This window comes from Triticum urartu, chromosome 7A, assembly GCF_056163025.1.
Source record: "Triticum urartu cultivar PI428250 chromosome 7A, HENAU_Tu73, whole genome shotgun sequence".
Lineage (NCBI taxonomy): Eukaryota > Viridiplantae > Streptophyta > Magnoliopsida > Poales > Poaceae > Triticum > Triticum urartu.
This window is the reverse complement of record NC_141879.1, coordinates 72,088,244-72,105,128: the sequence shown is the minus strand read 5'-3', so window position 1 is coordinate 72,105,128 and position 16,885 is coordinate 72,088,244. Positions and strand designations below refer to the sequence as shown.

At 45.6% G+C, this 16,885-nt stretch overlaps 1 protein-coding gene across 2 annotated transcripts; it reads right to left on the bottom strand.

Moving 5' to 3' along the window:
- Positions 1-10,220: 10,220 nt before the first annotated feature.
- LOC125523225 (alpha carbonic anhydrase 7-like) lies at positions 10,221-12,368 on the bottom strand. Of its 2 annotated transcripts, none has more exons than XM_087534805.1 (4): positions 11,744-12,368; positions 11,327-11,494; positions 10,826-10,879; positions 10,221-10,535 (listed from the first exon to the last, which is right to left on the bottom strand). In XM_087534805.1, exons 1-4 carry the CDS (start codon positions 12,263-12,265, stop codon positions 10,425-10,427), a joined length of 855 nt encoding a protein of 284 aa, XP_087390931.1. In that variant the 5' UTR covers positions 12,266-12,368; the 3' UTR covers positions 10,221-10,424. The 2 variants fall into 2 exon arrangements, with proteins under 2 accessions (XP_087390931.1, XP_048544234.2); XM_048688277.2 differs by having other exon boundaries at positions 10,225-10,495.
- Between the last annotated feature and the right edge of the window lie 4,517 nt (positions 12,369-16,885).

The following is a 16,885-nucleotide window of genomic DNA, read 5'->3' as shown; positions in this document are numbered from 1 at the left end:
ATAAGGAGAATGATGTGATGGACAAGACCCAATCCTAAGCCTAGCACAAGATCGTGTAGTTCATATGCTAAAGCTTTTCTAATGTCAAGTATCATTTCCTTAGACCATGAGATTGTGCAACTCCCGGATACCGTAGGAGTGCTGTGGGTGTGCCAAACGTCACAACGTAACTGGGTGGCTATGAAGGTACACTACTGGTATCTCCGAAAGTGTCTGTTGGGTTGGCACGAATCGAGACTAGGATTTGTCACTCCGTGTAAACGGAAAGGTATCTCTGGGCCCACTCGGTAGGACATCATCATAATGTGCACAATGTGACCAAGTAGTTGATCACGGGATGATGTGTTACGGAATGAGTAAAGAGACTTGCCGGTAATGAGATTGAACAAGGTATCGGGATACCGACGATCGAATCTCGGGCAAGTACTATACCGCTAGACAAAGGGTATTGTATACGGGATTGATTAAATCCTTGACATCGTGGTTCATCCGATGAGATCATCGTGGAGCACGTGGGAGCCAACATTGGTATCCAGATCCTGCTGTTGGTTATTGACCGGAGAGTTGTCTCAGCCATGTCTGCATGACTCCCGAACCCGTAGGGTCTACACAGTTAAGGTTCGATGACGCTAGGGTTATAGGGAAAGTATGTACGCGGTTACCGAATGTTGTTCGGAGTCCCGGATGAGATCCCAGACGTCACGAGGAGTTCCGGAATGGTCCGGAGGTAAAGATTAATATATAGGAAGTATGCTTTTGGCCACCGGAAGTGTTCCGGGCATCACCGGTAGTGTACCGGGACCACCGGAGGGGTCCGGGGGTCCATCGGGAGGGGCCACCAGCCCCGGAGGCCTACATGGGCCAATAGTGGGAAGGGACCAGCCCCTAGGTGGGCTGGGGCGCCTCCCACCAAGGCCCAAGGCGCCTCCTAGAGGGGAGGGGGCAAACCCTAGGGCAGATGGGCCTTAAGGCCCACCCTAGGTGCGCCTCCTCTCTCTCCCCCCTTGGCCGCAACCCTAGATGGGTTTTGGGGCTGCCGCCACCCCTAGGGAGGGAACCCTAGATGGGGGCGCAGCCCCTCCCCTTCCCCTATATATACTTGAGGTATTTCGGGCTGCAACATACACGAGATCATCTCCCTCTTGGCGCAGCCCTACCTCTCTCCCTCCTCGTCTCTCGTAGTGCTTGGCGAAGCCCTGCTGGAGTTCCGCGCTCCCCCACCACCACCACGCCGTCGTGCTGCTGCTGGACGGAGTCTTCCCCAACCTCTCCTTCTCCCCTTGCTTGATCAAGGCGTGGGAGACGTCACCGGGCTGCATGTGTGTTGAACGCGGAGGCGCCGTTGTTCGGCGCTTAGATCGGAATCAACTGCGTTCTGAATCATTGCGAGTATGACTCCTTCGTCCGCGTTCTTGCAACGCTTCCGCTTAGCGATCTACAAGGGTATGTAGATGCACTCTCCTTCCCCTCGTTGCTAGATTACTCCATAGATTGATCTTGGTGATGCGTAGAAAATTTTAATTTTCTGCTACGATCCCCAACAGTGGCATCATGAGCTAGGTCTATGCGTAGTTTCTTTGCATGAGTAGAACACAAAGCAGTTGTGGGTGTCGATATTGTCAATTTACTTGCCGTTACTAGTCTTATCTTGATTCGGCGGCATCTTGGGATGAAGCGGCCCGGACCGACCTTATACGTACTCTTACGTGAGACTGGTTCCACCGACTAACATGCACTAGTTGCATAAGGTGGCTTGCGGGTGTCTGTCTCTCCCACTTTAGTCGGATCGGATTCGATGAAAAGGGTCCTTATGAAGGGTAAATAGAAATTGGCATATCACGTTGTGGTTTTGGCGTAGGTAAGAAACGTTCTTGCTAGAAACCTATAGCAGCCACGTAAAAACTTGCAACAACAATTAGAGGACGTCTAACTTCTTTTTGCAGCATATGCCTTGTGATGTGATATGGCCAAAAGGATGTGATGAATGATATATATGATGTATGAGATTGATCATGTTCTTGTAATAGGAATCACGACTTGCATGTCGATGAGTATGACAACCGGTAGGAGCCATAGGAGTTGTCTTAATTTATTTATGACCTGCATGTCAACTTAAATGTCATGTAATTACTTTACTTTATTGCTAAAGCGTTAGCCATAGTAGTAGAAGTAATAGATGACGAGACAACTTCAAGAAGACACGATGATGGAGATCATGGTGTCATGCCGGTGACAACGATGATCATGGAGCCCCGAAGATGGAGATCAAAAGGAGCAAAATGATATTGGCCATATCATGTCACTATTTGATTGCTTGTGATGTTTATCATGTTTTACATCTTATTTGCTTAGAACGACGGTAGCTTAAATAAGATGATCCCTCACTAAAATTTCAAGAAAAGTGTTCCCCCTAACTGTGCACCGTTGGGAAGGTTCGTCATTTCGAAGCACCACGTGATGATCGGGTGTGATAGATTCTAACGTTCAAATACAACGGGTGTTGACGAGCCTAGCATGTACAGACATGGCCTCGGGAGACATGCGAAACACTTAGGTTGACTTGACGAGCCTAGCATGTACAGACATGGCCTCGGAACACGGAAGACCGAAAGGTCGAACATGAGTCGTATAGAAGATACGATCAACATGAGATGTTCACCGTTGATGACTGGTCCGTCTCATGTGATGATCGGACACGGCCTAGTCAATTCGGATCATGTTTCACTTAGATGACTAGAGGGATGTCTATCTAAGTGGGAGTTCATTAAATAATTTGATTAGATGAACTCAATTATCATGAACATAGTCTAAATTGTCTTCGCAAATATGTTGTAGATAAATAGCTCGCGTTGTAGCTCCCTGTTTCAATACGTTCCTAGAGAAAGATTAAGTTGAAAGATATTGTAAGCAATGATGCGGACTAGGTCCGTAGTCCGAGGAGTGTCCTCACTGCTACACAGAAGTCTTACATCTTTGATGCACCGCTCGATGTGCAAACCCCAACAACGTCGTCTGTGGATGTTGTGAACACCTGACAGACACATCCTGATGACTACATGATAGTTTAGTGCACCATACTTTACGGCTTAGAATCGGGAATCCAATGACGTTTTGAACGCCATAGAACATATGAGATGTTCCAAGAGCTGAAATTGGGATTTCAGGCTCATGCCCGTGTTGAGAGGTGTGAGACCTCTGACAAGTTCTTTTGCCAACAAGATGGAGGAGAATAGCTCAGCTAGTGAGCATGTGCTCAGAATGTCTGGGTGCTACAATCACTTAAATCAAGTGGGAGTTAAACTTCCAGATAAGATAGTGATTGATAGAGTTCTCTAGCCACTATCACTAAGCTACTAGATCTTCGTGATGAACTATGACATGCAAGGGATGGAGTTGATCCCGGAGCTGTTCGCGGTGCTTAAGACCGCAAAAGGTAGAAATCAAGAAGGAGCATCAGGTGTTGATGGTCTAACAAGACCACTGGTTTCAAGAAGGGCAAGGGCTAGAAGGGAAACTTCATGGATGGCAAACCAGTTGCCGCTCCAGTGAAGGAACCCAAGGTTGAACCCAAACCTGAGACTACGTGCTTCTATTGTAAGGGGAACGGTCACTGGTAGCAGAATTACCCCAAATGCATGGTAGATAAGAAGGCTGACAACTTCAACGAAGTATATACGTGTTATTAATGTGTACCTCACTAGTACTCCTGGTAGCACCTGGGTATTGGATACCAGTTCAGTTGCTATTATTGGTGACTTGAAGCAAAAGCTACGGACTAAACGGGGACTGGCTAAGGGCGAGGTGACATTGGGTGTTGGAAGTGTTTCCAAAGTTGATGAGATCACCATCTCACGCTCCATCTGCCTTCGGGATTAGTATTGAACCTAAATAAATGTTATCAGGTGTCTACGTTGAGCATGAATATGATTAGATCATGTTCATTGCAATACGGTTATTCATTTAAGTTGGAGAATAATGGTTATTCTGTTTACATGAATAATACCTTTCATGGTCATGCACCCTATGTGAATGGTTCATTGAATCTCGGTCATGGTAATACACATGTTCACGCCAAAAGATGTAGAGTTAATAATGATAGTACCACTTTCTTGTGGCGCTACCGCTTAGGTCATATTGGCGTAAGATGCATGAAGAAACTCCATGTCGATGGATGTTTGGAGTCACTTGATTTTGAATCGCATGACACATGCGAGCCATGCCTCAAGGGCAGGATGACTAAGACCCCGTTTTCAGGTACAATGAAACAGGCAAGTGACTTGTTGGAAATCATGCATACTGATGCGTGTGATCCAATGAGAATTGAAGCGTGCGGTGGATATCGCTATTTTCTCATCTTGACTGACGATTTAGGTAGATATAGGTATATCTACTTAATGAAGCACAAGTCTGAAACGTTTGAAAAGTTCAAGCGATTTCAGAGTGAAGTTAAGAATCATCATAACAATAAGATCATGTTCCTACGATGTGATCAAAAGGGGATTTTCTGAGTTATAAGTTTGGCAATCACTTAAGACATTGTGAATTGTTTCACAGTTGAAGCCACCTGGAACACCACAAGGTAATGGTGTGTCCGGACGTCGTAATCGAACCCTGTGAGATATGGTGCGATCTATGATGTCTCTTACCAATCTACCGTTTTCATTTTGAGGTTATGCGTTAGAGACAACTGCATTCACTTTAGATAGGACACCATCTAAGTCCATTGAGATGACGTCGTATGAACATTGGTTTGGCAAGAAACCAAAGTTGTCATTTCTTAATGTTTGGGGGTTGCGATGCTTAAGGCTTCAGCCGGAGAAGCTCGAACCCAAAGCGGACAAACACATCTTCATAGGATACCCAAAGGTGACAGTAGGGTATACCTTCTATCTCAGATCCGAGGGCAAATTGTTTGTCGCTAAGAACGGGTCCTTTCTCGAGAAGGAGTTTCTCTCGAAAGAATTGAGTGGGAGGAAGATAGAACTTGATGAGGTTGTCGAACCTTTACTTCAACCAGAGAGTGATGCAACACAGAAAGATGTTTTCTGTGGCGCCTACGTCTGTTGAATAGGAAGTTAATGATAGTGATCATGAAGCTTCGGATCAAGTTGCTATCGAACCTCGTAGGTCGACAAGGATATGTACTACTCCTAAGTGGTATGATAATCCTATCTTAGATATCATGTTGTTAGACAACAATGAACCTACGAGCTATGGAGAAGCGATGGTGGGCCCGTATTCCGACAAATGGTTAGAAGCCATGAAATCCGAGATAGGATCCATATATCAGAACAAAGTATGGACTTTGGTGGACTGGCCCGATGATCGGCAAGCCATTGAGATAAATGGATCTTTAAGAAGAAGACGGACGTGGGCGGTAATGTTACCGTCTATGAAGCTCGACTTGTGGGAAAGAGTCTTTTCACAAGTTCAAGGAGTTGACTACGATGAGAATTTCTCACCCGTAGCGATGCTTAAGTCCATCGGAATCATGTTAGCACTAGCTGTATTTTTCGATTATGAAATCTTACAGATGGATATCAAAACAAGTTTTCTTACCAAGTTTTCGTAAGAAAAGTTGCATGTGATACAATAAAAGGTTTTGTCGATCCTAAGGATGCTAAAAGGTATGCTGGCTCTGAAGGAAATATGCCCTAGAGGCAATAATAAAGTTATTATTTATTTCCTTATTTCATGATAAATGTTTATTATCCATGCTAGAATTGTATTAACCGGAAACATAATACATGTGTGAATACATAGACAAACAGAGTGTCACTAGTATGCCTCTACTTGACTAGCTCGTTAATCAAAGATGGTTATGTTTCCTAACCATGGACAAAGAGTTGTTATTTGATTAACGGGATCACATAATTAGATGAATGATCTGATTGACATGACCCATTCCATTAGCTTAGCACCCGATCGTTTAGTATGTTGCTATTGCTTTCTTCATGACTTATACATGTTCCTATAACTATGAGATTATGCAACTCCCGTTTGCCGGAGGAACACTTTGGGTGCTACCAAACGTCACAACGTAACTGGGTGATTATAAAGGAGCTCTACAGGTGTCTCCAAAGGTACATGTTGGGTTGGCGTATTTCGAGATTAGGATTTGTCACTCCGATTGTCGGAGAGGTATCTCTGGGCCCTCTCGGTAATGCACATCACATAAGCCTTGCAAGCATTGCAACTAATATGTTAGTTGTGAGATGATGTACTACGGAACGAGTAAAGAGACTTGCCGGTAACGAGATTGAACTAGGTATTGGATACCGACGATCGAATCTCGAGCAAGTAACATACCGATGACAAAGGGAACAACGTATGTTGTTATGCGGTCTGACCGATAAAGATCTTCGTAGAATATGTAGGAGCCAATATGGGCATCCAGGTTACGCTATTGGTTATTGACCGGAGACGTGTCTCGGTCATGTCTACATTGTTCTCGAACCGTAGGGTCCGCACGCTTAAAGTTACGATGACAGTTGTTATGAGTTTTATGCATGTTGATGTACCGAAGTTTGTTCGGAGTCCCGGATGTGATCACGGGCATGACGAGGAGTCTCGAAATGGTCGAGACATAAAGATTGATATATTGGATGACTATATTCGGACACCGGAAGCGTTCCGGGGAAGTTTCGGATAAAACCGGAGCACCGGGGGGTTATACCGGAACCCCCCGGGGGGTTAATGGGCCTTATGGGCCTAATGTGGAGAAGAGGAAGGGGCTGCCAGGGCAGGCCGCGCGCCCCCTCTCCCCCTAGTCCGAATTGGACAAGGAGGGAGGGGCGGCGCCCCCCCTTTCCTTCTCTCCCTCCACCTCTCCTAGTTGGACAAGGAACGGGGAGAGGAGTCCTACTCCCGGTAGGAATAGGACTCCTCCTGCGCCCTCCTCTAGCTGGCCGCACCCCCCCCCCTTGGATCCTTTATATACGGAGGCAGAGGGGCACCCTAGAACACACAAGTTGATACTCGTGATCGTTCCTTAGCCGTGTGCGGTGCCCCCTGCCACCATATTCCACCTCGGTCATATTGTTGTAGTGCTTAGGCGAAGCCCTGCGTCGGTAGAACATCATCATCGTCACCACGCCGTCGTGCTGACAGAACTCATCCCCGAAGCTTTGCTGGATCGGAGCCCGGGGAGCGTCATCGAGCTGTACGTGTGCTAAGAACTCGGAGGTGCCGGAGTAACGGTGCTTGGATCGGTCGGATCGGGAAGACGTACGACTAATCCTCTACGTTGTGTCAACGCTTCCGTTGCGATCTACAAGGGTACGTAGATCATACTCTCCCCTCTCGTTGCTATGCATCATCATGATCTTGCGTGTGCGTAGGAATTTTTTTGAAATTACTATGTTACCCTTCAGGCTCCAGCAATCCTTCTATGGACTAGAGCAAGCATCTCGGAATCGGAATATATGTTTTGATGGAGTGATCAAAGCTTTTAGGTTTTATACTATGTTTGCTAGAAACTTGTATTTACAAGAAAGTGAGTGGGAGCACTACAACATTTCTGATAAGTATATGTGGATGACATATTGTAGATCCGAAATAATGTAGAATTTCTGGAAAGCATAAACGGTTGTTTGAAGAGTGTTTTCAAAGGAAGACCTGGATAAAGCTGCTTACATATTGGGCATTAAGATCTATAGAGATAGATCAAGACGCCTGATGATACTTTCAAAGAACGCACACCTTGACATGTTTTTGAAGGAGTTCAAAATAGATCAGTCAAAGAAGGGGTTCTTACCTGAGTTGTAAGGTGTGAAGTTGAGTAAGACTCAAAGATTGACCATGGCAGAAGAAAGAGGAAGGACGAAGTTCGTCCCCTATGCTCTTGTCATAGGCCCTATATGGTATGCCATGCTGAGTACCGCACCTGATGTGTGCCTTGCCATATGTCTGGCAAGAGGGTAAAAGGTGATCTAGGACTGGATCACAGATAGCAGTCAAAATTATCCTTAGAGGAATAAGGAAATGTTTCTCGGTTATGGAGGTGATAAAGAGTTCGACGTAAAGAGTTACGTCGATGCAAGCTTAACACCTATCCGGATAGCTCTGAGTAGAGATACCGGATACGTATAATGGAGCAACAATTTGGAATAGCTCCAAGTGGAACGTGGTAGCAGCATCTACGATATGACATAAAGTTTTGCGAAATACATAGGGATCTGAATATGGCAAGACCCGTTGACTACAACCTCTCTCACAAGCATAACATGATCAAACCCAGAACTCATTCAGTGTTAATCACATAGTGATGTGAACTAGATTATTGAGTCTAGTAAACTCTTTGGATGTTGGTCACATGGCGATGTGACCTGTGAGTGTTAATCACATGGCGATGTGAACAAGATTATTGACTCTAGTGCAAGTGGGAGACTGTTGGAGATATGCCCTAGAGGCAATAATAAATTAGTTATTATTATATTATATTTCATTGTTCATGATAATATTTGATTATCCATGCTAGAATTGTATTGATAGGAAACTCAGATACATGTGTGGATACATAGACAATACAATGTCCCTAGTAAGCCTCTAGTTGACTAGCTCGTTGATCAATAAGATGGTTACGGTTTCCTGACCATGGACATTGGATGTCGTTGATAACGGGATCACATCATTAGGAGAATGATGTGATGGACAAGACCCAAACCTAAGCCTAGCACAAGATCGTGTAGTTCGTATGCTAAAGCTTTTCTAATGTCAAGTATCATTTCCTTAGACCATGAGATTGTGCAACTCCCGGATACCGTAGGAGTGCTTTGGGTGTGCCAAATGTCACAACGTAACTGGGTGGCTATAAAGGTACACTACTGGTATCTCCGAAAGTGTCTATTGGGTTGGCACGAATCGAGACTAGGATTTGTCACTCCGTGTAAACGGAAAGGTATCTCTGGGCCCACTCGGTAGGACATCATCATAATGTGCACAATGTGACCAAGGAGTTGATCACGGGATGATGTGTTACGGAACGAGTAAAGAGACTTGCCGGTAACGAGATTGAACAAGGTATCGGGATACCGACGATCGAATCTCGGGCAAGTACTATACCGCTAGACAAAGGGAATTGTATACGGGATTGATTAAATCCTTGACATCGTGGTTCATCCGATGAGATCATCGTGGAGCATGTGGGAGCCAACATGGGTATCCAGATCCCGCTGTTGGTTATTGACCGGAGAGTTGTCTCGGCCATGTCTGCATGACTCCCGAACCCGTAGGGTCTATACACTTAAGGTTCGATGACGCTAGGGTTATAGGGAAAGTGTGTATGCGGTTACCGAATGTTGTTCGGAGTCCCGGATGAGATCCTAGACGTCACGAGGAGTTCCGGAATGGTCCGGAGGTAAAGATTAATATATATGAAGTATGGTTTTGGCCACCGAAAGTGTTCCAGGCATCACCGGTAGTGTACCGGGACCACCGGAGGGGTCCGGGGGTCCACCGGGAGGGGCCACCAGCCCCGGAGGCCTACATGGGCCAATAGTGGGAAGGGGCCAGCCCCTAGGTGGGCTGGGGCGCCTCCCACCAAGGCCCAAGGCGCCTCCTAGAGGGGAGGGGGGCAAACCCTAGGGCAGATGGGCCTTAAGGCCCACCCTAGGTGCGCCTCCTCTCTCTCCCCCCTTGGCCGCAACCCTAGATGGGTTTTCGGGCTGCCGCCACCCCTAGGGAGGGAACCCTAGATGGGGGCGCAGCCCCTCCCCTTCCCCTATATATACTTGACGTATTTGGGGCTGCAACATACACGAGATCATCTCCCTCTTGGCGCAGCCCTACCTCTCTCCCTCCTCGCCTCTCGTAGTGCTTGGCGAAGCCCTGCTGGAGTTCCGCGCTCCTCCACCACCACCACGCCGTCGTGCTGCTGCTGGACGGAGTCTTCCCCAACCTCTCCTTCTCCCCTTGCTGGATCAAGGCGTGGGAGACGTCACCGGGCTGCACGTGTGTTGAACGCGGAGGCGCCGTTGTTCGGTGCTTAGATCGGAATCAACCGTGATCTGAATCGCTGCGAGTACGACTCCTTCATCCGCGTTCTTGCAACACTTCCGCTTAGCGATCTACAAGGGTATGTAGATGCACTCTCCTTCCCCTCGTTACTAGATTACTCCATAGATTGATCTTGGTGATGCGTAGAAAATTTTAAATTTCTGCTACGATTCCTAACAGATAAGTTATGGAATAGCCATCAATAATCATGTCGATGATCTGGTAGATCCCAGGATGTCAACATCAAGATATGCATGGACATGAACTGGTCATGTTCCTTTATTATTCAGTAACCATATACAAGGCATCAAAGTGGACGGAAAGAACTACTACGTACAAAAACCATATAACCATGTACACAAAAAAATAGCTGAAGCACCAATCTAATTAGGCAGAGGATCAACACTAGTAATCAATGTCTATTCTGCTCAAAAGGACGAAACATGCTGATATCTCTGCTGTTCACCTCCTGACGCGGCCTCGCATTCTTCTCCATGTCCTGCATGTAGGGTTAAAGGAAAATCAGTCCAAAAAAAATTCTGGAAAGTGCTGAAGGACAAGAGTTGAATTTTTCGATAAAGGGTGATTTTATTTGAGCCAAAATGAAGCATCAAGAGAATAGAAACATAATGAGCACACCTGGCCTCTGCATAGATAGAATGCACACAGCCAACACTAACACACGCACACTAAAAACATACCATCAAATAGCAAAGTTATATAAGATCAAAGCTATGCGTAGGACAAGAGTTGAGTGCACCAGGAGAATAGCAAGACATTACTTTCTTAAAAACGATTAGAGAAACGGAAGTGGAAAAAGAAAACTTACGTCGTGAACGGCCTCCCGGAGAAGCTCCAGTTGGTGCCTCGACACAGTGCGGACCTGCAAATTCAACCAGATAGGGAAAACTATAAAGTTTCAGTAACATAATATATATATATATATATATATATATCAATTTCATTATTATTCACCAACCACTCAATGCATGACGTATAATAGGACTTGTGCACACATCTAAATTCCCATCAATCAAAAGTGATGGAAAGACGAAACCGGTGGGAAGATTCCTTGTGCATAACAAATCAAAGGATATTTACATAGATCGAACTGGCAGCTCCCTGCCAACTGCTAAGTTCCACAAAATTCTTTTATTTGACAGTTGCAAGTTGTGTGTCATGTGATGGTCTAGAAATGCAATATTTTACTGATAGTTGTTATTTGGTACTCCCTCCGTTACGTTAAAAACGTTTTATATTATGGGACAGAGGAAGTAGTGTGTTTGATGCAAGGTGATGTGTGACGGTGAATGTATTAAACGGAACGTACCCTCTTGATGATGGTCCAGATGACCCCTTCTGTGCAGGGTGGGGTGGTGAGGGAGCCCAGATAGCGGTAGTACACGCTGGCCTTGCCTCTAGCGTCCCTGGGATCCATCATGCCCATCTTCTCCTCCCTGTCCTTGCGATCCGCTATCATCTCCAGATAAGGCTCCATCTGCGTTCGTACAACATAAGGGTTAGCCCCATGCATGGCGTGCAAATTATAGCTTGCATCATGCAATTAGTTGCATCATGCAGCTTTGCATGTTGCCGTTAATTAAGGCATAAGTCCCATGTTGCCGTTAATTAAGCATTACACCATACCATGTTGCCATGTTGGCTTTAGTTAATCATCAAGCTTAACTAAGCCTGCTTCGTTGGTTGGTTAACTAAAGACAGGATGCAAGAAAGAAAAGAGAGGCACCTTGTGCAGGAAGGCGTCGTGGGCGCCGACCTCATAGAAAACACCGATGACGGCAGCCTTGCCCTGGGCGCTCTCGTGGAACATGTGGAGCTCCATGTCGTATCTGCGGCCATTGACGCTGTGCTCGGTGGGGGAGTGCCAGTGCAGCTGCCGGAGGAAGTAAGGTGTGCCGGCGATGGAGACGCTCCCGGCGTCGCCCTCGAACTTGAGCATGATGTCGTGGCCGCGGTTGATGATGGTGGCGTTTGCTGGGACGTAGGAGTGGTTGAGGTAGCCGAGGCCGCGCACGAGGGAGACGCGTGGGCTGGCGAGGTCGATGGGCGACTGCATGTTGCCCTTTCCGCACGTAGACCACTCCTCCTTGATGTCGCCCCAGTGCGCCGGCCCGTTCTCTGCGTCCAGCAAGTAGCTGAACTCCTCCTCCTCGTCGGTCTCCTCCTGGGCTCTGGCTGCCGGGAGGAGGACGGAGGCCGAGAAAAGGAGCAGAAGCACAGCGAGGTGAAGACCCCGTGATGGACGCATGTTGTCTCTCTCCTGGTCTTGGTGTGCCCGGCGTGCGTTGGTGCTGGGTCGGGTGTCGGCCGGCTCCTCTTCTCGTGGAGCTGGTGATCGAGTTCCTCTTGTGTGTGTTGAACCGGGGACAGAGCTGTTGGGGTATAAATACAGTGGAGAACCAGAGAGAATGTCATTGGTCATGGCCGTCTGACACGACCGCGTGAGTTAGGTTGGAACGTTTCAAGCCTTCGTGTCAACTTGCGACGGCTTATAGTACTGACGCACACAACACAACGAAAGTAAACTTCGCCGGCGTCGTCCCATTCCGTTACACGAGAAGGGATCATGTATGGTCCGGCCGGTCCGTGTGGGATAGATAGGGACCGCTCGCTCTCAAAAAGTCGGGGTTTGGTGGGAAGCGGCACGGCCGCCGGTCATTTTCTCCCTTCGTTTCAATGCAAACAAAACAAAACTGGACGGACAATTTGCCAAATTGGAACGCTATTTTGTTGGATCCATGCCATTTTCCATCATCGATCGCGTAACATCTTTGAGAACCGATCCTCCTACGTACAGTGAGTGTTTTTTGTTCAGACCCATACATATTGACAGATTCTAGAAGCACAGGCAAAATTCTGGAAACTTTTCAAACCCCCCATTATCCACGAGGTTTCTCGTTCAGACGTGCACACACGTCAAATAGAATCCAGCAATTTCATGGAAACACAAGCTTTCATTTTCGGAGAACAATTAGTTGCTCCACTGTAGCTGTCGCCTGCAGAAGATTTATAGGGGTAAACTGGCTTTAATATGGCGTAGTTGGTGAGTGAGGCATTTTGGCTCTCAGTCTCCATGGGGGGCATTTAAAAAATATATCAAAATTCATACTTTTCATTTTTCAAAAAATCTGAAAAAATGTGTACAAGTAAATAAGAATGTTATGTGCATGGGTGTGAAATTTCAGGATGAAATACCTTAAAATACGATCTGTATAAAATAGACAAATTCATGTCCTGAGAGGATGAGTAGTTTCATGTGTTAAAAAGTCCCAGATTTGTCTATTTTGCACAGCCCTCGTTTTAATGTATTTCGTCCTGAAAATTTACACACTTGTACATTATGCCTCCACATATATCTATATTTTTTAAAGAATTTTTTAAAAATGTAAAAATTTCAATTTTGGTTATGGACAGGGATGCGTGGAAACTAGCTATCCATATGCCAGAGCTATGAGTCGGTCGCGAGATATTATGGGTTTCACCTCTAGCCTACCCCGACTTATTTGGGACTAAAGACTTTGTTGTTGTTGTCGTTGTTGTTGTTGTTGTTGTTGTTGTTGTTGTTTGTAAAAATATAAATTTTAATGAATTCAGAAATTTTCAAAATCTGGCCTCATTGGACCTCGGCCTTCAAAAGGGATTTTCGGTTGTTGGTGAGCGAGTGTGATGATGTACGCATATGGAAATGTTGTGAATGCCGCAACTGAGGCGCATGCATGCATGCTTCCAAATGGTTTCGTGACCCTTTTTAAATGCAGTATATTACACCCTCATTTATAATCATGCATTAATTATACATGCGTCATGCATGATCACGGAAGATGACTCACGTCAATATCACAACACAACTCTACGACACAAATTTAAACATAAAACTTTATATTACAAGGCAGGGCGACAAGGGCACATAATACATCAGTCATCAAAGTAAATAATATCTAAGTACAAACATCGTTAGACAAGTTTTGCCTTAAGAAGGCTGAGCAAAAGAACGACCATCGGACTACTCTTGCTCACTGGTCTCCACGTAGTAACCATCATCGGGGTAACCTGCATCCGCGGTGCTACTAGCTGTTGTAGCAACCGGGTCGAATGAAAAAGGAAGAAAAGCAACCGTGAGTACTCATCCAAAATACTTGCAAGACTTACATCAGATCTACATTAAATATGCATCGGTATCAAAGGAATGGGGTAGTATCTATGGACTAAACTATAGAAATGCCAGAATAAGGGAGAGAAACTCATCCTATCGAAGACTACATCTTCTGGTAGCCATCATCTCGCAGTAGTGGAAGAGAGGAGTTTAAATGGTATCTTTGTATATCAACATATAGCAATAATCCAGCCCAGAGATCCTCTCCTCATCGTCTCCTTGAGAGAAAGCGATCACCGAGGCCATCTGTCTTTTATCTGGGTGTGTTTTAACAAGTATCCGGTTTTCGTTTTAAGAGGTCGGGTTACAACTCCAAGTCATCCTGTTATCATGGACGCGGCTATTCGAATAGATTACTTCCCTGCAAGGATGCACTACATTACCCGATACGCTCGATTACCTCTGCCAGGACACACTTTTCTGGGTAATGTCCGGCCTTGGATAATCGGCATGTCGTAGTCCTACCAGGGCCGGGCGGACAAAATCCGGGGCCCTGTGCCAAACTAAAAAATGGGGCCCTATCTGACTAAAAAATAACTTAACAAGCAATTATAATGTATATATTAATATATATCAAGCAGAAATTTTTTCATAATATATATAATATAATGTCTTACATAACAATTGAAAAACATCATTCTTTTAGTATTCTTTGATATGAAATCTTCAATGATATCCTCGTAATCAATCTTCTCCAACACTTCACTCTATCACAATACTCTCCATTTGATAGGATTCTAGTATAGAATACTGAAGTAAACCTTTTATGATATCTATCTTTGGGACCTTTAACTGACTTGTCTGTTTTTGGACCCTTCTATGCTAAGATATCAATCTCTTTAGAATTAAGAGAATCCCGGTTTCTTGGATCAAATATATCAGACCGAAAAGAATCATCAACATCCTCATGAGGTGAACTATTCAAGTTAACATCAATATTATCTTCGCCTACATCCATATTAACTGTCTCTGTATGACTATCTCTAGAATCATTGTAAGGAACAATTGCAAGTGCAAGGGTAGAAGGATCCATAGACTGATTACCAGATGACACTTGCGGTGCCTTTTTTTTAACAATAACAAATCTGTCCATACCACCTTTATAAGATTTATTAATTAAATTTTCTTCTTCTGCTTTTTTCTTGCGCTTATAGGTACCCGACTGATGTTTCCCCATGATGACTCAAATCTGTATTATTGAAACATAAGATAAAGAAGATGAATAAAATAAAATTGAATTTATATGTAGCATATATCAATTGGACATCATGTGTCAATGCTTGGGAATTAGACGAACCGTCTAACTCACCTAATTTTCGGTCATGTGATCTTTAACCGGGGAGGTAAGAACCAATCTCTAATGAAGTAACGATCCTTGTCAATAAATCATTAGAAAATTAAGAATTAGGATTTAGGAGTAGGAACTGAAGTTAACCAAAAAGAATGACTCGCTTAGCACCTGAAGGCTAGCGTAGTAGCGTCGGTGACCGATCAATTTGATGAGATGACGTCGACAAGTCTGAAATTTAAGAAAGGAGTCAAGGAAGTCAACGCCGGCACCGCAGAAGTGGCCTGTCGCTTAAGTCGGCCTGAATCCGAAATTGGATCGGTCTAAGGAGTAAGGACCAGGGACCGAGCGAGAGCTACCGAGGGAGGAGACGGGAGGAGGTGTCGACGTGACGACATCAAGGGCTCCAGGCGTCCAGCCGTCGAGGGCTCCAGTGATCTGATTCTGCAGGCTGTAGCGATCTAATGTTTTTTCATGGCAGCGATCTAGTATTTTTTAGATAATGTAGCTAATTAGTGATGCCCTCGTTGCCTTTTTTTCTCTGAGTGCTGCCTCGTCGCCTGATCTCCTCGTAGCGATCTGGAGGAGTCCCAGCGCTCCGTCCGCTCGATGGCCTCGCTCTCGCTCGATGGGTCTAGTCGCTCGCCGCTCGGCCCAGTTATGTTTACTGTTACTATAACTATATAAAAAATTTGGGGCCCCTTAGAATTTGGGACCCTCTGCGGGCCGCACCTTTGGTACCACTGTGGGCCCGGCCCTGAGTCCTACGTAGGCTCTCCAGAGAGTTCAACACGCCCGTCTAAATCCTGAGCGCGAAGGGGGTCATGGGCCAATCACCCTAAGCACTCCTGCACGTTGCGTGGACGGCCAAGACCAAGCCCACCTCTGTATACTCAGCCAGGCATGCCGCTCACCCGGGCGCATGCCGCTCAACTGTGACTTCTGTATAGCTTTCGGGAGAAATCGTACGACACCGAGAACCCCATAAACCATTATTCTGCGCGGCGATTAGTGCGTATATGGCAATGGTAGTCTCAAATCAAATACACCAAACCCGTTAAGCATGTTATTAAGAAGTAACCGCAGACGACGACCAGGGTCCATGCCCCCCTTTCTGCTGTGTCAAGGTCTGGTACTGACGCATAAAGCACAAGAAAAGTAAACTTGGCCGGCGTCGTCCCATTCCGTTGCACAAAATGGCAAAGGCATGGCCGGTCATTTTCTCTGTTCGTCTGTATGCAAAACTGGACGGACAATTTGCCAAATTGGAACGCTGTTCTGTTTGGTAGCACAAACAAAATGAGTGGAAACGTCTCAAACCCCTTCCTGTTACCCGCGCGTCCAACCGATCCAGCAGTTTCACAAAAAATAGAAGATTTCATTTTCGACGAGCAACTAGTTGCTCACTGTAGCTGCGGCCTGCAGAG